This window comes from Xenia sp. Carnegie-2017, unplaced genomic scaffold (genome assembly GCF_021976095.1).
Source record: "Xenia sp. Carnegie-2017 unplaced genomic scaffold, XeniaSp_v1 HiC_scaffold_20, whole genome shotgun sequence".
In the NCBI taxonomy this organism is placed as follows: Eukaryota; Metazoa; Cnidaria; class Anthozoa; order Malacalcyonacea; family Xeniidae; genus Xenia; species Xenia sp. Carnegie-2017.
The window spans coordinates 7,601,978-7,625,333 of NW_025813483.1; the positions used below are offsets into that span (position 1 = coordinate 7,601,978).

At 34.9% G+C, this 23,356-nt stretch overlaps 4 protein-coding genes across 8 annotated transcripts in view; 2 read left to right on the plus strand and 2 right to left on the minus strand.

Moving 5' to 3' along the window:
- Positions 1 to 278: 278 nt before the first annotated feature.
- Positions 279 to 1,358, plus strand: LOC124441602. The gene is made up of 2 exons (XM_046992077.1): positions 279 to 321; positions 568 to 1,358. The coding sequence occupies exons 1-2, from the start codon at positions 279 to 281 to the stop codon at positions 1,356 to 1,358; spliced, it is 834 nt and encodes a 277-aa protein (XP_046848033.1).
- Positions 1,359 to 4,833: 3,475 nt separating this feature from the next.
- On the minus strand, positions 4,834 to 5,463 carry LOC124441603 (the record flags this gene model as incomplete). The annotated part of the gene is made up of 2 exons (XM_046992078.1): positions 4,834 to 5,024; positions 5,220 to 5,463. Coding segments are annotated over 2 exons (435 nt in total), but the record flags the coding sequence as incomplete, so codon positions are not given.
- The window catches only part of LOC124440875 (radical S-adenosyl methionine domain-containing protein 2-like), a 36,003-nt gene continuing 17,971 nt past the window's right edge, over positions 5,325 to 23,356 (minus strand). Inside the window, exons 2-9 of one of the 2 annotated variants that reach the window (XM_046991299.1) lie at positions 17,243 to 17,404; positions 14,537 to 14,766; positions 12,802 to 12,951; positions 11,570 to 11,602; positions 10,778 to 10,919; positions 7,451 to 7,600; positions 5,775 to 5,936; positions 5,325 to 5,441 (exon numbers count right to left, since the gene is read on the minus strand). In XM_046991299.1, the coding sequence (XP_046847255.1) occupies positions 7,581 to 7,600; positions 10,778 to 10,919; positions 11,570 to 11,602; positions 12,802 to 12,951; positions 14,537 to 14,766; positions 17,243 to 17,404 (737 nt within the window). In that variant the 3' untranslated portion in view covers positions 5,325 to 5,441; positions 5,775 to 5,936; positions 7,451 to 7,580. Of the gene's footprint in view, positions 5,442 to 5,774; positions 5,937 to 7,450; positions 7,601 to 9,881; positions 10,920 to 11,569; positions 11,603 to 12,801; positions 12,952 to 14,536; positions 14,767 to 17,242; positions 17,405 to 23,356 lie in introns of those variants that run through there. The other variant, XM_046991298.1, reaches the window with a different exon arrangement.
- Positions 6,820 to 22,291, plus strand: LOC124440877 (zinc finger MYM-type protein 1-like). Of its 4 annotated transcripts, none has more exons than XR_006946796.1 (4): positions 6,820 to 6,883; positions 7,211 to 7,415; positions 20,938 to 21,549; positions 21,956 to 22,291. XR_006946796.1 is itself a non-coding variant. In XM_046991301.1 (3 exons), the coding sequence occupies exons 1-3, from the start codon at positions 6,839 to 6,841 to the stop codon at positions 21,360 to 21,362; spliced, it is 675 nt and encodes a 224-aa protein (XP_046847257.1). In that variant the 5' UTR covers positions 6,820 to 6,838; the 3' UTR covers positions 21,363 to 21,666. The 4 variants fall into 4 exon arrangements, 2 of the variants coding, with proteins under 2 accessions (XP_046847257.1, XP_046847258.1); XR_006946797.1 differs by lacking the exon at positions 21,956 to 22,291 and adding an exon at positions 21,673 to 21,869; XM_046991301.1 differs by lacking the exon at positions 21,956 to 22,291 and having other exon boundaries at positions 20,938 to 21,666.

A 23,356-nucleotide genomic window follows, 5' to 3' on the forward strand; every position in this document is an offset into this window, starting at 1 on the left:
TTGAACAAGTTTCATGTAAATGATATTAAATTTGTAATATAACTTTAACTGTGTTCCTGCATTTGCTTCTTCTTGTAGCCATATACTTGGTAGGCTACTTACATGTATGCATTGCGTAGCTATTTTTCGTCGATTTGTTTAATTGAAAATATTTTGTAATTTTAGAATCAGGAAAAAGAGTTTCAATCAACGCCATATCCAATATACTAGTTATGAAATTTCTGGATGACGTCAATAGCAAGTTAGAAGGGTGCAATGATCGAAATGTTTTGCTAAAGATGAACCTCATTGTGCTCTTTGGAGACAGAAAGAAGAGCAACGGTGAAATGAAGCCCATTTATGTACCTAAAAATGTCGCGCTTTTGATGTTTAATAATTGTCCACATTTTTATTTTCCGTGCGCTAAAATCGAAGTTACACACTTTACATGAGATAATATAGTAGTCAAGGAAAATGAGAAAGAATTTTGTCGGCCCGTTGCACCAACAAATTAAGCATTGCCTGGAATACATTTACTCTATTGCAAAAAAGAAATTTCCGTAAGTTTAGTCACATATCCTTTCCAAGCTCTACGTGAAGCGATCGTTAATGACGTCTATCATCGAGGTTATGAGCCAGAGTACAGTGCGAACACAAAAGTAAGAATATATCCTCATTGCCTGAAAATAATAAGCTATCCTGGTCCACATCCAAGTTTAAAAGTTGAAGAATTTACAAGTGGATCTAGCATTCTACCTGTTGAAGCTAAAAATTGTCGAATTGGAGAATTCCTTCGGAGTTCAAATTTAGCCGAGGCTCGTGGAACTGGCGTTCAAACAATATTTAGAACGATGAAGAAAAACGTAAATCCTTTACCTATATTTAATTTTGACTCCACTTATTTCAGTGTTACCCTACCTGCTCATCCCAAATTTAAGGCGGCTATGCTGTTGAATGATGTTAAAGAATTAGAGGACAGTGGTGATCGAGTTGAGGCAAGTAAACTTTTATCCGATGCTTTCGAGGAAGACCCTGAAATCATAAACCGAAACTTACTGCAGAAGCTGATTTTGTTATTAGACAGTAACTTTGACAATCTAAGAGCAAAGAAATATAAAGATTATATTGATAGTACAACGAAAAAGAGATACGAGCTTCATAAAGATCTTGACTTGTGGCTATCCAACAGAAAACATGCTCGAAATAACATCTCATATGGGCATGACTTGATTAAGAATTTGGTCAAAACAGAGGCAGATAGCGATGAACTGTTTTGTGTGACTGATTTTATAAAAGATTTATTGGAAGAACGGGACGAATTGCGAAAATTAGTTTCATATCTTAAAAATACTTATACTATTAAGCCTGGTTTTAAATAGCGACATAAGCATATAACGACAAACTAAGACAAAAGAAAATATTTATTTTATCATAAACAAATGTTGGGGCTTCTCAGTTTATGATCATTGATCATTCAATCATTGGACTGTTATATTACACATTGTTTAGGATTTGAGAAAACTAACATTGATTACGTGAGACACTGTTTACTATAACTTGTGATTTTGAATCTTCTGATCCATGAAGCTTTCTATTTTGACAATTTGTCTGGAATGGTATTAAACCTGAGTATTTCACATACATGAAATGTTGTGCCATGTCACATATTGTCCCCTTTTCTAACTGAACACCCCATGTAGAGATGTAAAGGTGTGTTAATCTACGGCTCATACCAGATTTTTTGCCATAAATTCCAAAGGGCTATTGATGTATGAAAAGGATTTTCTATAAAGTAAAATTATGTTTCTATGTATGCAGATAAACCTTGAAATTTGGCAAGACAGCAAAGTATTTTTCATGATCACTAGGTAATTTTTCTGATGATCATTATAATTTCTAAACTAAATTATTTCAGATTTATATTTAAACGAGCTTTGATCATATGAAAAAATATTTATCATAACCAGTAAGCATGACACATGAAACAATTTCAACATTCATGTAATTATATGATTAAAGGCATGTTGGTTACATTCTGTTTGTATTTGCAAATACAATGCTACTAGTGATTGCTATATAGCACACCTTGCATATACTTACAGAAGATAATAGTCTAGTGAAATGCCTAATAAACATTAATGGCATTAAGCTGTCCTTAATTGCAAATTTTCACTGTATGTGGAGATGTGTAAAGGGTTACAAATAAACTTGCATGGTTTGAAGTCTGAGCTTTTCTATATCTATGAACTTTCACTTGTAGTACCAAATTTCTAACTTAACTCATTACATAGAGGTTTGAATGGTGGTCTCTAGGGGGTCTATGCCTGACAATATGGTAGAAATTTTTAAAGACAATGTATTTTTTTGAAAACCATTATTTTAAAATAAATTTTACGTTCCTAGACATGCTAATGAGCCATATATTTGGCATAATAATGAGCCTAAATATGTGGAAAAACATTCAAGTATTGCTCACTTCATTTTTTTTGGAAAAAACTAAGCAAAATGTGTTGTTTTTACGCAAAAATGATGCCCACAAAATACATTTTGTATTGCTCTATAACTCTGAAAATACCATTTTCAAGGCTCTGAAATTCAAAATTTCCCAAGGGAGAATGCCTCAGACCCCCCCCAGGCTCGGCGCGCCTCCGACGTTTCATTACTGATGTTTGAAAAATCCAGATCCGCCCCTGTATTTTACCTTATTAAATTTTTAGGTTTGAAAACAATAAAGGGACAACTCGTGCTACAAGAAATACGAGTACAAAGGAGAAGATCAAGAGAATCTGTTAAGAGAGTTGATCTTGTAGGAAGGCGACTTAGAAGAATAAAGTCTATAAAAAGGCATACATATTCATTGCACTCGCCGTTATCATTGTGGCACATGGATGGAAATCATAAGCTTATTAGGTACTGAATTTACCTATTTTAACTATTTGTTTTAAATAGACGTATTTAAGAAAAAAATCTGATGTGGATTGATCCAAATGAAGCATCAAATGCAATAACTCTCAGACAATGTGAAATATGTAAAGCACAAAGCCCTCAGATTTTCCAAAAGTGTGAATTACGCCGTTTTTTATGCGTGTGATTTAAGTGGCAATTTGTAATTTATGGTTGCATTGATGCCTATAGTCGTGAAATTGTTTATCTGGCCTGTAATACCGACAAAAAATCAGCCACGGTATTAGATCTTTTTAAAACAGTAGTGAAAAAGTGGGGTTTGCCTTCAAGACTGAGAAAATTGAGATGTCGCGGGTTTTATGATTGCGCATCCAGCAAGGAGACCTCAGCGACGAAGATATACTACCGGTTGTAGTGTTCATAACTCAAAAATTGAACGTCTTTGGCGTGATGTTTATCAAGTGGTGGTGTCTTTATTTTACAGCGTGTTCTTGTTTATGAAAAATGATTGATAGTTAGATCCAGACAATCATGTGCATCTGTTCTGTCTACATGCAACTTATAAGCCAATAATTAATGATATGTTAGCAAACTTTATAAATGCATGGATAAATCATAAGATGTGGATTGCATCAAATTAAAGTCCGCTACATTTTTTTATAATGGGCATACAACAGATCCAACAAGAAAATGAAACAATTGCCAACCAATATTTTGAACAACTTTCGGAGGTATACAAGCAATTAAAATAATGTTGCATCACACTCTTTTTTAATAGAGAACAAGAAAATATTCGATAAGGCTTAATGACAGCCTTATTCCCTGAAGTCTTATAATTATTGATTATTTATTTACGCTGGAATTTATTTTAAAAGTAATTTCAATTCTAAGGATGAACCTTAAACGTTTGGGTTGGATATGGAGGCAAGTTTACCAGATCAAAGTGATACTAAAGAAGCTGCAGTTGTTGTACCTGAGGTCTCTTGCACCTTAAATGAAACAGCTTCAATTACGTTCAACGAGTTTTCATCAAAACTGCCACAAACTGATAATTTGGACACTGAGCATTATTTACAATGTTTGAGATTACTATCCACTTTACTATCAGATGAGCAGCCAGAGTAATATACAAGAAACGTAACTTATTCTCACGGCTCTCGTCATAAATATGAATAAATTCCCTTTTCCACAGATTATTTTTTACTAAAACATCATTTTGAAAGTGGAGCCTTATACTTACATACAAATAAATGAAGACGTTTGAATTTGTCATGGAATTCTTTGACTTGACTTGCACAATACAATACTAACATACAAAAGGTCATTTATGTAACTTAAATAGAAGTGGCTATTTTACGCCGCCGATTTGCCACTCAGCCAGTGCAAGATCTCCCCTCCCCCCCAAACAAAAAAATCCACTGAAGGTGATCTTCTGAGTGTCAGTTTCCTGTGATGAAAATAATCAATCCCGTCCGTTATGGCAGGATAGTAATCTAAAATAGCGCTGTCATGTCACTGGTCATTCTCCATCTAAAAGTTGTGGCAAAACTAAACCGGTTTTTGTTCCTGGCATGTAAAGTTTTAAGCACCAAATAATTTACAACATTCCAAAGTGAGTATGGAGGAATGCCAAGTCGAAATGATAGGACATAAGACTTCATTTTGCATTTCTATCAACAGTTTGATTGTATGCAAATGATTCTGAAATCTCCGATTTTTTGTAATTACCTGCAACCTTCTTTAACAAGTTTAAAAATATTCTGTACGATCGTTCTTTGTGGATGCGTCTGTTAGAGCCAACACTGGTTTCAACACTCTGGCAAGTCATAGATAGGTGACATCAGCAACAGCTGTAGGCCTTAACAGGTACAGCAATGACGGCCGTTTGCTAAACAGCTATATAAATTGTATGTAATAGAAACAAGTTGTGATTACTTTGTTTTGTTATATCTAACGAGCATTAATATTATGCAGCTCATGATTTTGTAAAATGTTCCTTGACAAGGCCAAATCTGCTGAGACCATCATGAAGTTGTTTTTCCATGTTTTAAATTCTTCTGGAGCCAAGGGCCCAAACATTTTATTGATCAGGCTATCATGCATAAATGACGGAAGAAGACCACCTTGAAGCATGCTCCAACCTAAACGTATGAAAATCAAAAATCGTTCATTCAATGTGTCATAACTGTACATATTTGAGCGACTTAGTACATGTTTTTAGAGTAGAAAGCCAAGTGAAATTAATGGTCAACACGTTAAAGGATTTTTTAACTTGTCAAGTTTGTTAAGATTATTTTTTTTCTATTCAATTGTTTTGAATGCCAAAATATAAGTGCTCTCTCCTTCTATTTGAGTAAATAATTTTTCTTTACGAGGACACCTCATGTCTTGTGCTAGTTCTCCCTTAAATGTCACATCAAGACGAAGAGTATATTCTTTCACTATGCCTTTCAAAAGCTCATCCATCCCATCATTGAACATTTTCAATTGTGACACAAATATTTTCGTTGTTTCACCCTCTGATACGGAATTTTCATTTGCAACATCCAATCGGCAGCCTAGCAAAAAATTTTGAACAAACGTTCAAGAGCTAGAACGGGTTCGCCATTTTCCGTTCTAGGGAAAAGTGACCAAAAATTAACTTTGCAATAATATTACTATTTGAAAACGAAAAGAAAATTTTTGGAAAATGTTTGAGCAATTTTGTTACGCAACTTACGTGTTTGTAATTGTGGTTTTAATTGAATTAAAAAGATGATCATCGTAACTCATTACTTCAACTCTATACAAGGAAATTTCTTATTTATATTTCTTTTATTTTTGCTTCAAAAATTAACGACTTAAAAGTCGCTTTTCTTACCAGGCCACTAATGTTGCTTCCAAGTACTTACCGATTTTTGGTAGATGTATTTCCTGACGTTGACGCTGTTATGCCTGATTCCTGATTTACTTCAACAGGATGATGGTTTCTTTGTAGCACTTCCGGCAAACTGTCAAGATCTTCTTGTACAGCAACATCATTTGTTTCAATTTCAATCACTTCTGGATTGTTCCTATTCAGGAATTGGAATACACTACCATTATGTAACATAAGTATACATATATTATCTATTCTATGCTCTGATAATTTAATTGTTGCTTGGAATAACTAAAATAAGTATGAAATTTTATGAATGCTGTACATACCTAATAACCGTAGGGTGTTGCACAGTAGCTAACGGTCTGGCTGGTCGGGCCCAGCCCGAACAAATATTTTCCCAAAAATGAAAAATTTGTTTTCTTTAAAATTGGATTTGCGAAAATTTTAAATTCTACGACTCTTTGTGGAATAATCTACAGTCTATTAGTGCAATATTTGACAAATTGCGTCTTATTAGCAAAATTATCATATTTTTAAACGTTACTTAGCAACAATGACTAGTGCATTTCTAGAGCCAGGCATTACGCAGTTTAGTCGGGCTCTGAAAATTCAGCCCGACCAAGTGCTAAAATATATAGTGGGATTATCTGCAATCTGATTGGTTGACAGCAACCGAGCAAACTCAAATGCGCTGTTTCGCAACATCTAGTCGGGCTTTGAAAATTCAGCCCGACCAAGTAGTAAAATCTATAGTGGGAATATCTGTAATCTGATTGGTTGAGAGTAGCTGTGAACGCACTCAAACGTTTAAAAACATCTACTCGGGCTCATTTTCAAAAGCGTGACTTGAATTTTGAGCTTTCGAAATATACGTTCGGAAATCGTGATAACTTACATTACAATGGCTTCGGCTACTAAAATCGATATAATAAATGAACTACAAAAGAAACCATTTCTGTTCGACAATCAGGCGAGCAAAATATACTCGGAAAGCAGCGGCCAATTCCAAATTTACAAGCGACTACAGGCAATAGAAGCTTGGGTGCTTACAAGACCTGCAAGACCTACGGTTTTCAGCCTCGTGTCGACTGTCTCATGTCACAAGCTAGACGTGAAGAGATTCAGCGTCATAACGAGGAGGTAAGGCAAAACAGGGAAATGTTGAAAACCATATGAGAAGCTGTTTTATACTTGTCTAGGCAAGAGCTTGCATTCAGGGGGCATGATGAATCTAGTGGCAGCATGAATAGAGGAAATTATAGAGAGCTACTTGAAAGTTTTCCCAAGATGGATTTTGTTTTTGAAAGGCGATTTTATGGCAGGCTTGCTGAAACCCACCTTGCGGGGGGAGGGCGGTTTACTGGAGTCTCTCCTGATATTCAGAATGATTTGATTGATTGTCCTGATAAGATAATAGAGGATGAGATTTTAAAGGAAATAGATTGCTGCACTTTCTTAAGTATACAGGTTGATGAGGCAACTGATGTTTCTACCAAAGAACAATTGAGTGTAATTGTTCGAATGGACAAAGGGGAAAGTGTCATTGAAAGACAGCTTGGGTTTGTTGATGTTAGTTGTGATAGGACTGCAACTGCTATATCATCAGTGGTTAAGGGTAAGTTAAGTCAATATAATAATGTGAAAGAGAAATTTATTGGACAGACTTATGATGGTGCGGTAAGTAAGGTTACTGGTTTACTTGGCTACCTTAATGGCTTCTTGTTTTGTTTCTTGGTACTTTTTTTCCAGAGAATTCTTGAGCAGTCATCCATACTTTATTCTATCTTGCAAGACAAGGACACTGACTTTCATTATGGAATGAGTAGGGTTGAGAGATTCAAGGCCTTTGTTGCTTCTCTGAGAAATGATACAGAATATTGTCAGATGTACGACCTGGCTGTTGAGGAAGTGGGACCACCAGTAACCAGGTATTACCAATGGCATAATTACAAACAAATGTATTTTGAAATTCTTGACACAATTGTGACTATGCTGACTGAGCGATTTCAGGATATGGAGCGTTTTAGATTTTTAGACCTTGTTAACCCTAGGGTGTTTAAGATGTGGAAAGGTGAAGTGCCCTCAGAAAAGATAAATCTTCTAAAGGAGGTTTATGGTGATGTGTTTGACATACCAATGCCAGTTAGCCAACTTTGTTTTATTGACAGAGATAAAGACTTTCACCGTGATTCATGCGATGAACTATTCAAATATATTTTTCAGAAGTTGTAAAACTGTTAAAGATAAATGGGGTTTTGTCAATTACAAGTGCTTCAGTTGAGAGGTCATTTTCTTGTTTGAAGAGAGTAAAAAATTATCTTAGAAATACTATGAGCTAAGGACGTTTTAGTTCTCTTTGCAGGATTTCCATTTACAAAGACATAATTTCAGAGAAAGAAGACGCCAACATATTGCATGATGAGGTAGCAAAGAAGTTCATTGAAAAACCACGAAGACTTGATTTCTTATACAAATTGGTATTCATATATGGCTGATAGCAAGCTGATGATGTCTTACGTCCATGGCATGTGAGAATTTTTCCGGGAACTTTTTAATGCAGGCAATGATGATTGTCATTTCAGCACGACAATGAACGGCATCACAACTTTTGATAGTTGTTGATGACAAATCTCAGCCTTTTTCGGTTCTTTTGTCAAAGTTTCTTTACAAGATGTACATAGGTATCTATTTATGTATGTGATGTTGAGAAAATAAATCACATATCTGCTACTATTTTTGAAGTTTCTCTGCTTTACTATAAGATGCATCGGCAATTTAAATTAACCAAAATGGTTCTATTTCCTGCATAAATACCACGCATTTGCTTTCTAAGAAAGCCGTTTCCAACGTTCTAGGGAGTCTAAATTCGGAAAATTTTCTCGCTCGGCGCCAGCCATGGTGGCGTCTCGTTAGCCCGACCAAATGTTTTTCGCTAGCTACGCCACTGGCCGTATTTGTTATCTGGTTCTGACGTCATTGTATTGTGTGTACAGGAAATGTGTATTGTCATTGTGAATTAGTGTGAAGTGAAATATTTTTATTTTTAGTTGTGATGTGTGATTTAGGTGTGATGTTTTAAGTTTTAATGTGTGGGTGTCAATTGTGTATTGTCATTATGAATTAGTGTGAAGTGTAATGTTTTTAGTTGATCGTTTGTTTGTATTGTGAATAAGTCGTTTGTAAGGTGCCGGTAATTGCTGTGATCTGTTCAGAGGGGTTTGTTCCAAGTTGGTATGCCAATTTCATAATGTAAGCCGTTGTCTATAGTCAGTACTGTAAGTAATGCATTTTGCCGAGTCCCGGTCAATGCTTTGTGATTCGGTGATGTTCGGCATTGTAATTAGTTTTGTCTTGTTTCTTAGTAGCTCGTTTGTGTTCAGTAAGTCTTATGTTTAAGTTCCTGCCAGTTTCCACGATATAGGAGGCGTGGCAGTGGGAGCAGTTTATTTTGTAAACTGCACCTTATCGTTCATTGGGTTGTTCTTTGTCCTTTATGTTCGTTAGTACTTGTAACGTTTTACTATACTTGCAGTGTGATGGCATTTATTTGGTTAAAGTTTTTTTACCACTACGTCATGTTTTAGTTGTTGTTGGTTTTGGCCCAATCATTTCTATTTTTTAATTAAATGCATGTTACACAATGTGAAACTCATCGAGATGTGCATATCTTGCATCAAACAAATCAACAAAATTCTCCTATTAGGAATTAAGTTTAGGCTGTTTAGTCCCAGGAAATTGATTTGGGTCTGTTGGTATTATTTTTGAGAAAGTGTGATTTGAAGTTAAGAATAGAGTTGTGTTGAAATTGAACTTGCCTAGAATATTTAGCAACACTGTAGTATATACCACAAAAATATTTTGAAATCAATCCCTAGCTAGTTTTGCAAAAATTGACAGAATACAAAGAATAAATACATTAAATATGGGTTAAGATTTGCTCGTGCTGCTAGTTTGTCAATAACCCTTTGTATATGCATGAGGTTGTTAAACTACAAATAGTATAAGTGAAACGTGTAATAATTTATGAGCTATTATGAGTTCTGAAGATAGCTTCATTTTTTGATCAAGTTATAAAAATTAGGAAACTTTCTCGTTCATTTCTTATGTTTCGTCATTCTTGTTAAGTGAATACAAAAACTTTGCTTTTACAGCGGCTGCGTAACCATTATAATAACGAAAGTAAAAATTTTACAAAGCGTGTACTTCAAATAAAAACAACATTTTTTAAAATAAATATGATTATAAAATAGAAGTAGTGGTACTTTATGACGCTGAATTGACAATCATTTAATGAGTGAATGAGCTTTTAGCTATACCTTTAGCTACAATTAAAAAATAAGCTTTGATGATTTGCTTGAACTGTCGAGCACCTTTACGTAATTATGATAATTTGTGTCAATTATTAAATATAAAATACTCGTGGGTAAAATTTATGTTTATTGCATAGTGCTAATATCCTAAGATAAGAACTGTAATTAATTTTATTTGGTTCCTATACCATTAGAATTAACTATGTTAACTATATTATAATATAGAATTAATCATATTAGGTTATTACCATACCATTGTTATAAAACAATTTTCAAAGTTAATTTTTCACTGGTCGAAAGTGCGTCACGTAAGAGAGAAGAAATTGAGCTGCTTCCTTGCAGGCAGCTCAAAAGTGAGACAATACCTTATCTACAGGTAAATAATAAAAAATCACGTTCATCATTTAAAGAAAAGCTACCTTTGCCTTACTTTGCTCAGCATCTTATTCCGATCACGAAAGAACAGAAATTTTTCCCTAGTATTTTTTGTGCTATTTTTATGGTATATTCTTTTTGGAAAGCTTGTTCGTTTATTTACGTTGTTGTTAGTATTCTCTTTGAAAATTGGTATATAACAAAAAAACATATTGACTGAAACGTCAAGAAACAGTGCATTTGTTTTCCCCTACACTGGCGTTGTTTCTCAAGTAAATAAAACACATTTTGTTTCTTTCTGTCTTAGTCAATACTTAATATTAATGTCACCAATCTAAAGCCATATCACCTTTGCTCCAAATATATTTTCCGCCTCGCTTATAGAACATTTTTTCGTCAAAGCCACTTGCATTTAAAGCATATTGCACGCCAACATCCAGAATTGATTTTGACGGTACTTTTTGCCCTCCGGTGTTATCAAGAAACCGCATCTAAAAATGCAAAAATTACAAAAAAATTCATTTTAATTATTTTCCATACAACGTATAGCTACTTTTCATCCAATTACTTGCCCACTAGCTCAGTAATTTCCGTACAAACAATTGAAAAACGTGAATTTCGTGCTTATAAATATAAATAAGGTTTTCCAAAATAACGGAACAAACGTAAATTAATTATTCGCTACCAATACTAGAGTACCTGTATATAGTTATAATGAATCACGACGCAAATTAATAATTTCATGTATATATAAAAAGCCATAACATAACGTCATGGAATGCTTTCTCAGGCAAATTGAACAAATCTCACGAAAAGTGCATTGAATAATTATTTATTTTTTGTCCACGTTAAAACATTGCACAACATTTTTCCAAAAACGCATATAGTCATAGAATAAAACTTTCGTTATATGTTAAAGACAAATTCTCTTCCAGGACGTTTTTTTACTTATCAGGGGGAAAGTCAAAAACACAACATCGTGGCCATGAGAACAAAAACACTCTCTGTACACACAGGGAGCTATATATCGTAATAATTGTTAAAAACTAACAGCTAGATAAAGTAGATTGGAGGCTTTAAGTTTTAGCTATAAAGCCATAAAACTAGATTCATAACCATAAGAGTAGCTAAAGACACTTACATATTCGTCTAGTATCAAGTATGAATTACGCATCTATAAAGAAAAAGGATCATCAGGCTTTAATGAAATACAACATATCTTAAATATTGTGTATTAATTTGCATTCCCTCAATTACAGAAGAAAACATGACAAAGAAAAGTCTTTCTCCTTGTTATTTAAATAATGTTATCTAGAGCCGTTTCAAAGGTGTTGCAAAACTGGAGTTATAATTTATTTTTTCAAATAAAATTTTTAATTTCTTAAATACATTGATGATGGTGTCACATCCAAACATTCTCCAGTTCTAACTGATCTAGTCTCTTCCGTCGACATCAAGTGTGATCAGCACTAAGTCATGTTTTTACTGTATATAATATATGAAGCTATCACAAGTTACACACTTGCTTTTCTTACTCGGTTAATAACTGAACTTAGCAAACCATCCTCGATGATGTGTACATCTTTTGTGAGTGTGTGTGTGGGAAATTGTTTGTTATCATGTACCTGGAGAGAGTAAATACAAATTGTGAACAAATAAAAATTCTGCGACACAAGTAGACAGATAATCAATTTGCAGCATTCGTATTAAAAAAGCTTATTTGTGAATACTCAAGTTCACTGAGTGTTAGGGGAGAGCAGAACATTGAAAACTGGGGGCAAGTAATAAGCATTCGTATGTTCGTAGTCAAATCTCGTAAAATATTGATTTCCAAAGAAAGGTATCAGGCAAAACACGCATGAATTATCGACATTCCAGCGTTCCTGTTAGTGTGCATTTAAGATTCGACCCTCCTCCCAGGTTCAACTTCGTTGCCCCGCTCTTGCGTGAGCACTTGAGCAAAGGCAGTTTATGAAAAAGTCGACAATATATATTAATTCCGACTTTACTCTGATGCAAAACATGCTTGTCATAAAAACTAAGGTAATTTGCTTGTAGGCTTTAAGCCAAGAAATTTCAGACACTCTTCCTATGTGGACCAACGTTTTTACAAATTAGAAGACAAAGTATATATACATCATAGGAAGCGACAAATTTTGTAATTTTACTTTTTGTTGGGTCAACATGTCAACATGAAAACTCTAGAAATAATTCCACGTGATTTCACATGTATAAAAAAACTCATAATATTTTTATCTGACAAGTTTATCGCCCTGGTTATTCATAAGCAGCTTCGATGTTGCTTCTCTAATGGCGGATGGTAAAGGGATGACGCCATATACAAACACATCAAATAAAAATTAAATACCCAACCTTCTCGTTTGATTCAGGAACAAGGCACGATACACTTTTATGGCGCGATATAAATGACTCAAACTCCTTGTCCGAAACAACATATTCTTTAGCATTTCTTAAAGCTTCATTCCCATAATTTTCACCAACAATTAAAAGACACTGAAAGACCTACAAGTGTAAAAAATATTCAAAACTTTTTTATGAGAGAATGTTTACCAGTCAAAAAGCATGGAAGGTTGTTAAAAAAACAACAGAATCTGAAAGAAAAAGTCATTATATTTATTTTTCTCATGCACTGATTAGACTGATTAGTAATTTGAACTGTATGACGCATACACGGATAAAATATAGAACAAAGACCAAACGCACATTAAAATTAGAGAAAATGTGCTATTAATTGAAAGTAAAACATGTAAACAAAGAATAGATACGATTTTCTCATAAATTTATCTGCACATTGATTTGTTCATTATAATTTCAAGAATGATCAAGAAAGAGCTCGAATAGTTACCAGCATTTTGAATAACACAACGTTTTGTTCAAAAAACAACACTAATGACAACTCTACTAAATTTTACCTCTATTTACACTAAACATTTTGTGATAAAGAAAACAAGTCATTTCGAGTGACTTTAAACATTTAATAATATACTTTAAGATATTTCTCGACTGTGATTGTTTGATTGCTGTGCAGCTGATCAGTAATTGCATTTTTAAAGAAATTGCACTGAAAAGCAGTCATAGCCAAACAAACTACTTTTCAATTCAAAACGAAAAAAACAAAAACATATCAGCAGGTGTAAGTTAACAAAGATTTCCACAATTGCAATCGCTTGAAGTTTAAGAATTACAAAGCAATGCAAAGAATATTATAATAAAACGAAAACGGCAAGAACTGTTTGTTGGATGTTTAAAAAGTTGGACGGCATAGCAAGGCTAATCTTAAGCGATAGGGAGTAACTAAGCAAGACAGAGTTACACGGTACAGTCAAAAAATATTATTATATGGCAAGCGTCACTTACTGTAAAATGGCGCGCTTTGATTGGCTCAGAAACATTTTTGCCGGTCCATTATTTTCCCGTAATCGAACACGGTCCAAAACGCGTAATTTCAAAGCCTAATGTAAGCAAACTTCGTAAAGCAAATAGCATAACGCAAAAAAAAAACGAAAAAAAAAACCCATTTACGAGTGTGATTCGAAGAAAACAGTGGAAAGAAAACATTTGGAAAACAGTTTAACTATGCTGACGATACAATTCGAAACGATTAATATTTCATGGACGAAAACTAGAAAAGTAAAAGCCAACATGTAAAAAACAGCAAGGACGAAAAAGAAAGCAAGCTTCATTTCAGGTCAAATAATGCCATACAATAAACCTTTTAATAACCTCGCTTTCTCAGTCTTTACTGAGAAATCTCGGACCTCTGTCTTTTTGTACAAAAAAACTTCGGTCCGATATTTCACCGTAAAGATCTCGAGCTCGGTTATTAAGGGCTTAGTAATAGCAAAGTCTCTCCTGCAACTACGGCTAAGCATGCACTTGCGCGAGATTTATAAAGACTACAAATATTGTTTGTTGCAGATTTTATAAAAACTCAGTTATGCATGCTTATCTGTAATTGCTCTTCAAGCCGTCTTATTACCTATGTGAAACACATATAAATTGTAAGAAAACGACGCAGCTCCCTTCTTCAGGTTTTACATGAGAAGCGTTGTCCAGTGTAAATTACAAATCATTAATTGACACTGACCTTCCATCGTATTGGATTCAGCTGGGAAATTGCCTCTGACATATCTTCATGCTTATTGTAGGTGTTCACAACAGTGTTGATCTTAAAGGCTACTTTGAATTGAGTACACCAATCACGAACCTGTCTCAAGATATCAAGGTGTCGCTTTTTTCGATGATGACGGCCAATTTTAACATTGACTTTCTCATCAAAACTATCGCAGGATATGGCAAGAATATCCAAATACTTCCCTACCAAAGTCAAAATTCAAAGTAGAAACATTCCTTACACTAGAAAAGCGAAAGATGATTAACTTAGTTCTTTAGATTGTCGAGTGCACAAAGTCAAGTGGTAGCTAATGGTGTAGATTAGTGGAATATTGAAGATATAAAACCTCAAAAATTGAGTGCAAAAGTTAAGTAAAGACAATAAAGTCCAGTTGTTTAGGTAAAGTTTTGTGGTAACACTATTCGTAACAGTTTCCGTTTTCGTTACGTGTGAACAACAAACGGTAAGAATTTCATAACGGTTTGGCCAAACATTATGCTCTTCCAAAAGTGACTCGATAAAATATTCAACGCAATCGTCACAGCGATAAATATGATCAGCAAAAATGAGAAAACTTCAAATAAATCTTACTGAAATAAACAGTAAGCAGGCATAAATCAGGGGTAGTGTGAGCACAACAGCAAATGAAATGAAATTCTAAAGGCATGGTGTGAACAGTGCAAAATGGTATGAAGCTCTACCGGTAGAGATTTGTAACGGTGTAGTGTGAACGAGATTTAAATTGTTTAAATTGGAAGTGCTGAAATGAAATTAAGTTAAGTGAGAAGGCTAATGAGAAAAGCGACAAAAAAATAGCAAGAGATGAGGATTAAAATGATGTGGTGTTGGTAATAAGTCACGTGGTATGAAAAGAAATAATGCAGATAAAATAGTAAGAGTTTGAAGTTATGAGGGTAAGCACAAAATCAGGGTTAAGGACAAAAAGTTGAAAGTCGAATAAAAGCATTTAACAACATACGGCACAATAAACTGCTAGTAAATTCACTCCATTTAAACCGTGGGTTTCAAACAGTTACTTTTCTTTGTGAATACTAATGAACTCTTTCATTTTTTAGGCCTTGTTGAAAGCCATTGTCGGTGTTGTTAATTTTGTGTGCTCCGTCTATAAGTGTGCGTATTAATCCAGCCTTGTATGAAAGTGGTGTAAAACTGAAGTAGTTCCTCAATAGTCCCGTGTAGGTTGGTTTATGATACGTCGACGTTATATAGGTGTCATGTGATTTTGTTAATAAAATGTGTAGAAAAGGTAGTTGGTTTTGTTTTTCAGTTTCGAAAGAAAATTTAATGTTCGTGTGTTGTTTGTCGATGTAACTAAAAAAGTTCATAACCTCAGTCTCGTTTGTAAAAACACAAAAAATATCGTCAACGTATCCGCCGTAGGAAAATGGTTTTGTGTCATTGTAGTTAGTAATCCAGTTTCGTTCACGTGAGCCCATAAAATTGTTTGCAAGTATAGGTGCTAGGGGAGAACCCATCGCAACACCGTCGGTCTGGTCATAAAATTTTCCATAAATAAGAAATGTTTTCGTGCCGTTGCCATTAAAAATAGTTATGTTAGGTCTGTCTTGGTCATGGTGAACTTAGGCTTGTCAGTAAAAATAGTGTCAATGGCTAGATCAATCGTTTCAGTAAGCGGTATGTTAGTAAATAGGCTTTCGACGTCGTAGGAGATGAAGAAATTTTTGACATGAAGTTGATGAGTTGAAAGATGAGAATTCATCGAGGAAGAAAAAGAATTTTTAGTGGAGTGGTCAACTGGTATGAGTGGTGTTAGTATGGAACTGAAATACTTAGCTAGATTATAATTGTAAGCGTTTGTTGATGAGATTTTTGGTCGTAGTGGAGGCGGTTGTCCTGCTTTACGTTTCTTGTGTAATTTGGGTAAGGCATAAACACTGAATGGTTGAGAGCCTTTTGGGAAGATGTAATTGTATACTTCGTTGTCAATCGAACCCTTCTTTCTCAATTTTCTTAGCAGTCGTAATTTAGCTTCTCGGGATAGTGTAGGATCTTCATCAAGCGGTGTGAATTTTGGTATGTTTATTATTTGAAGACAGGAATTTCGACATGTTAGACGATCTAGGATTACAATGCCATTTTGTTTGTCCGATTTGGTAGAGATAATATTGGGATTGTTGCAAATGTTTTTAAGGATACGATGCTTTCTAAAATCAGCTGGTGTAAGGTTATGACATGATATATATGAGTGAGCAATGTGTGCAAGTTCCGTTTTGAGATGTGTGTAGTCTTCTTGATTGCGAATACTGTGTTTGATAGTTTGGTGGATGCTTTCAAATATTTTCAGGATATCGGTAGAGCTTCATCATGAGATGTTGAAACATGTTTATTTTAAAAAAAACTTGTCGTATTTATTAAATGCGCAATATCAGTAGTGCTTTTACGCAGTTACGGTAATATCTTTCATATAAGTTTCTTTGATGGGGATGTGCAGAAATTGCATCTAAAAACTAACGCAACAGGTTAAAACTCCTCCAAAGTACGTTTTTTAAAACGTACTGTAACTCAAAATCTTTAGCCAGTACAAATGTAAGAATAAAAGGGCAAATTGTATTCAGCATGTTGGAAGATTTTTGCTTTGATCGTTCCGCAGATTTAAATTAAAATGCGAAAAAAGTTTAGCGTTTATAGTAGTATTACCATAGCTTTTAAACCAATTTTCTTTTATCAGACTTCCATTTGACACAATGCTGACACTCAAGTTGAGTTCTTCTTTGCAATAACGGACCATTTCACCAAGGAAACTTCCTTGACGGCCTTCAATAAATGGCTCTCCACCAGAAAAATTTATTTTCTCCATTCCTGTAGAAACAAATGCTTAACTTTTAAGGCATTCTATACACAGGACCAAGAATAAAATATATATAATCACAAATTTGCAATATTTATTCACTTATTGTTGTCTCCATGACAACGAAAAATAATTTACACAAATTTACTAGCTTTGTATAGCATGACATCTTTAATTTGTAGCAAGCTCAGCTGTAGGAATAAACAATTAAAGTTTATCGTGGGTACGCATCTTTGGGAAGTTTCTTTCACGAAAAGATAGACCATATTTTCGCATAAGCCCGGAACCGGGATTCAACGAGGCGTGAAATGATTTTGAGTAATTGAAAGAAGTAAAAGCTTTAAGCGCAAAACTTACAACCTTTTCTGAAGCGTCATAAGTCATTTCAGTCGTAATTTTCAAATAAGGCTAAATTATTCGTTTTCATTTCAAAGGTTTTGTGAATTTGCAAAGTCAGAGCATAGAGAAATTGCTCAAATAACAGGGGCGGATCTAGGCCATGGCGAAAGTGGCTTGAGCCACGGTCAGAATTCTGCCACTTAAGTTTTTCCATGGTTGACTTTTTCATGATTAAAAATTTTGCTCAAATACAGCAAAATTCGATCAAAAGCAAAAATTGAATGAATTTTGTAATTTTTTTGTCAAAAATTTGTGTTAACAGAACAAAAACTTCAAATTAAACGTCTTGTTAAAATAGTATTATCATCCAGTTAAACTCTGAACTGTAAAATCACCGAAAGCGTCTCGAATCTTGCCGAATACGCCATGAATATGCTCGGAATATGTTCGTAAATTCGAACCTGCAATCTCAGAATGAAGAGCCACGGTCAGCGTTCAGAAAATTCCGCAATAGTTGCTAAATATAGTAACCTTCAGCCACGGTGCAGCGTTGCAAGCCAATCACAGGGAACGTTTTGGTCATGTGCGCCACGGTGAGCCACGGTGAATGTATTTTGATTGCGCAATAAATACAAGTCATATGCAATAGCTCGGTTCTTGTCGACTTAAAAAAACGCTACTTCTAGTTCTACTCAGCGATTAGGATCAATGGAAACTTCTAAAAAGATCGATGTTCTTGAAAAGCTCGTCCAAACCTTTCAGAAAGAGAACGCTTGCGAAATTATTTCTGGTGAATTGTCTAACTTGAGACAACACTGTGGTAAAATAATCAACGAGGAAAGGCTTCGTCGTATAAATTCTACTGGCGATATTATGCTACGAACTTGTTTATTTTCAAAAATGCAGTTCCCTGAAAGCCAAATTGAAAGATCAGGCCCCAATGTCCCTGTTAGGTAAGAATTTACATGTATTGGGGTATTAATTTATATTTTTATTTACGTTTGACATCTTGGCCTGAAATATATGATCAACCGTTAATTTTCAGCTATTCATATTTAGTGTATCATGTAAAATATATGTCTAAAGCTGTCATTATTTTGCATACTCAGTCTGTCTAATGTACGGCCTAAATAATTTTAATTGTTACTGTCTGTTAAAAAAAAATGTTTTACTTCAATATTAGTCAAAGCTAGTCCTATTTAAAATTTAACCCAATCAATAATGTATTATCCTTGTATTCCTGGCATTTTATGTTATCCCCTGGTTAAAGAAACTAACATATCATTTTGAATAACTGTTACTTTCTTTCACGGGTTATATAGAATATTGATGCTATAGTAGATGGAATCAATAAGTCGTCTGAATCCTGTTCGACATGCCTAGACTAGTTCCAAATCTTAGACTACCTGCCTGTGACTTTGACTTTATCATGATGTTACCAAATTAACACAAAGAGAAAATAACTTTCTCAATTTCAATATTATTAGTCTATCTTTAACTGTATTGGTTACCCTTATTTATTCTAATGTCAGAGTCAGTCTAGCAGATTTGTTTCCAGGTATAGCTTGGTATAACAAAGCAGCCATTGATACTTAAATACTAATTTTCTTTTAGTACTTTAGCCAATGGGAATTGTCTGTTCAATGCATGTTCTATTGCATTAGTTGGGAATGAGACTCTCTCTATTTACTTGAGATTCCTAACTAGTGTTGAAATGTTTGAAAATGCAAAATACTATTCTACCCATCCTGTCATCGAGTCCCAGCACAACGATTGTTGGATAAACATCTTTGCTGCTGTTGGAAGAAGATCACCTTTGAACATTGCTTTTATTAATCTTGCAATCTTTACGATTGTTGGATAAACATCTTTGCTGTTGTTGGAAGAAGATCACCTTTGAACATTGCTTTTATTAATCTTGCAATCTTTACGATTATTGGATAAACATCTTTGCTGCTGTTGGAAGAAGATCACCTTTGAACATTGCTTTTATTAATCTTGCCATCTTTATGATTGTTGGATAAACATCTTTGCTGCTGTTGGAAGAAAATCACCTTTGAACATTGCTTTTATTAATCTTGCAATCTTTACGGTTGTTGGATAAACATCTTTGCTGTTGTTGGAAGAAGACCACCTTTGAACATTGCTTTTATTAGTCTTGCCATCTTTATGGCTGTTAGCAAAAGCATCCTTGCTGCTTTCGAAAAGACCATTTGATGGGGCAACAATGATGGGGAATTATATTTTGTAGTGAACTGTCTTTTGGTTATTCACTGCAAAAATAACATGCTTCATCTTTCTCTCACTCCTGCGGCAACAATTCTGTGATTACAGAAAGGTACGGAAACTGCGTTGATTTTACATCAGACACCACAAGGTAAGTAAAATTTTTATTTTTCTATCCGAACAGAATTAAGAAAATGGCGATATTAGAATTTTTTTTAGATGAGATTATAGACCCCCCTAGCGTTGCCCCCAGACCCCCCTAGCGTTGCCTCGCGCCGAAGGCGCTTGCTACGTCACAGGGCCACGGTCAGCCCAGAAGCTGGATTCGCCCCTGAAATCGCACATGGGTGCTTACAAGACCTGGAAGACCAATGGTTTTCAGCCTCGTGTGTCGACTGTCTCATGTCACAAGCTAGACGTGAAGAGATTCAACGTCATAACGAGGAGGTAAGGCAAAACAGGGAAATGTTGAAAACCATAACAGAAGCTGTTTTATACTTGTCTAGGCAAGAGCTTGCATTTAGGGGGCATGATGAATCTAGAGGCAGCATGAATAGAGGAAATTATAGAGAGCTACTTGAAAGTTTTCCCAAGATGGATTCTGTTTTTGAAAGGCGATTTTATGGCAGGCTTGCTGAAACCCACTTTGCGGGGGGAGGGCGGTTTACTGGAGTCTCTCCTGTTATTCAGAATGATTTGATTGATTGTCCTGATAAGATAATAGAGGATGAGATTTTAAAGGAAATAGATTGCTGCACTTTCTTAAGTATACAGGTTGATGAGGCAACTGATGTTTCTACCAAAGAACAATTGAGTGTAATTGTTCGAATGGACAAAGGGGAAAGTGTCATTGAAAGACAGCTTGGGTTTGTTGATGTTAGTTGTGATAGGACTGCAACTGCTATATCATCAGTGGTTAAGGGTAAGTTAAGTAAATATAATAATGTGAAGGAGAAATTTATTGGACAGACTTATGATGGTGCATCTGTTATGTCTGGTCATCTCAATGGTGTTCAAGCTCAAGTTCAGCAGGATTATCCTTATGCTCAATTTGTTCACTGTGCTGCCCATAGACTAAATCTAGTATTATGTCAAGCTGCATCCTCCATTTCACCTGTTAAGATTTTCTTTGTTAATATTAGTGCTTTCTGCACCTTTACTAGCAATTCCCCCAAAAGAAAAGCTTTACTATCATCCCATAGACTTGAGTTTCCTAGTCCTGGTGACACAAGATGGTATTATAGGGCTCATGTCATCAATGTCTTGCATTCTAAATATGAGAAACTGATAGACATATTTGAAAATCTTACTGATAATCCCATAGGTTGGGATGATGAAACGTTAAATAAGGTTACTGGTTTACTTGGCTACCTTATGTCTTCTTGTTTTGTTTCTTGGTACTAGTTTTCCAGAGAATTCTTGAGCAATCATCCATACTTTATTCTATCTTGCAAGACAAGGACACTGACTTTCATTATGGAGTGAGTAGGGTTGAGAGATTCAAGGCCTTTGTTGCTTCTCTGAGAAATGATACAGAATATTGTCAGGTGTACGACCTGGCTGTTGAGAAAGTGGGACCACCAGTAACCAGGTATGACCAACGGCATAATTACAAACAAATGTATTTTGAAATTCTTGACACAATTGTGACTATGCTGACTGAGCGATTTCAGGATATGGAGCGTTTTAGATTTTTAGACCTTGTTAACCCTAGGGTGTTTAAGATGTGGAAAGGTGAAGTGCCCTCAGAAAAGATAAATCTTCTAAAGGAGGTTTATGGTGATATGTTTGACATACCAATGCCAGTTAGCCAACTTTGTTTTATTGACAGAGATAAAGACTTTCACCGTGATTCATGCGATGAACTATTCAAATATATTTTTCAGAAGTTGTAAAACTGTTAATGCTTCAGTTGAGAGGTCATTTTCTTGTTTGAAGAGGGTAAAAAATTATCTTAGAAATACTATGAGCCAAGGACGTTTTAGTTCTCTTTGCAGGATTTCCATTCACAAAGACATACTGTCAGAGAAAGAAGACGCCAACACATTGCATGATGAGGTAGTAAAGAAGTTCATTGAAAAACCACGAAGACTTGCTTTCTTATACAAATAGGTATTCATATATGGCTGATAGCAAGCTGATGATGTCTTACGTCCATGGCATGTGAGAATTTTTCCTGGAACTTTTTAATGCAGGCAATGATGATTGTCATTTCAGCACGACAATGAACGGCATCACAACTTTTGATAGTTGTTGAGGACAAATATCAGCCTTTTTCGGTTCTTTTGTCAAAGTTTCTTTACAAGATGTACATAGTTATCTATTTATTGATGAGAAGAAGAAAATACACAAAAACTACAATTTCATCCCGACAAGCCTGTTTCGTGATTTCTCACTCTTCAGGGGATAATATTAAATCATTAATAGTGAGAAATCACGAAACAGGCTTGTCGGGATGAAATTGTAGTTTTTGTGTATTTTCTTCTCATCAATATTTACGCTCTGCTCTTAAGCATCGAGCACTGTACTTAGGGGGGATTCAAATAAACAAAACTTCCTAGTTATCTATTTATGTATGTGGTGTTGAGAAAATAAATCACATATCTGCAACTATTTTCGAAGTGTTTCTCTGCTTTACTATAAGATCCTTCGGCAATTTAAAATAACAAAAATGGTTCTATTTCCTGAATAAATATCACGCATTTGCTTTCTAAGATAGCCGTTTCCGACGTTCTAGGGAGTCTAAATTCGAAAAATTTTCTCCCTCGGCGCCAACCATGGTGGCGCCTCGTGAGCCCGCCCAAATGTTTTTCGCTAGCTACGCCACTGATTATTTCCCATAACATTATGAAAGAAATTATTAGTTGTGAGAGGTGTGCAGCGAAAATCATTTTCTGTGCACATTTTTTTAGTCTGGTCCACAACCTGATAGTCCAGCTGTTAATGACAAAATTCTTCACTTTGATGATACAAGTATGAAACTTTCTCACATTCTTACTATGCCTAGCAACACAAAATTTTGATATAGGGCCAGCCCATATTTTACATTTATAACGAGTTCTGCGAATGTCGTGTTTGATGACGTCATCGGTAGTAAAAAAAATAAAGTTCAGAGAAATCTGCAATTTCCCTGTATATTCTTGTACAACAGCTAAAGACGATAAAAAAACTATATTACAACTTTTGCTTTTGAGCAATACATTCTGAAATATTCTACATTAAAAGTGTTTTAAAAGTGCTGACTCAGCACTTTTGTTTAGTGCTGTTGCTCTTTCTTAAATACATTGGAAAAGCGCCTAACGAAGAACAGTAATATTAAAATAATTTTACTGCCCTCATGTTATTGACAATCACCCCCACAATTACACAAACGAGTACAAACTAAGTGTGCTTTGACG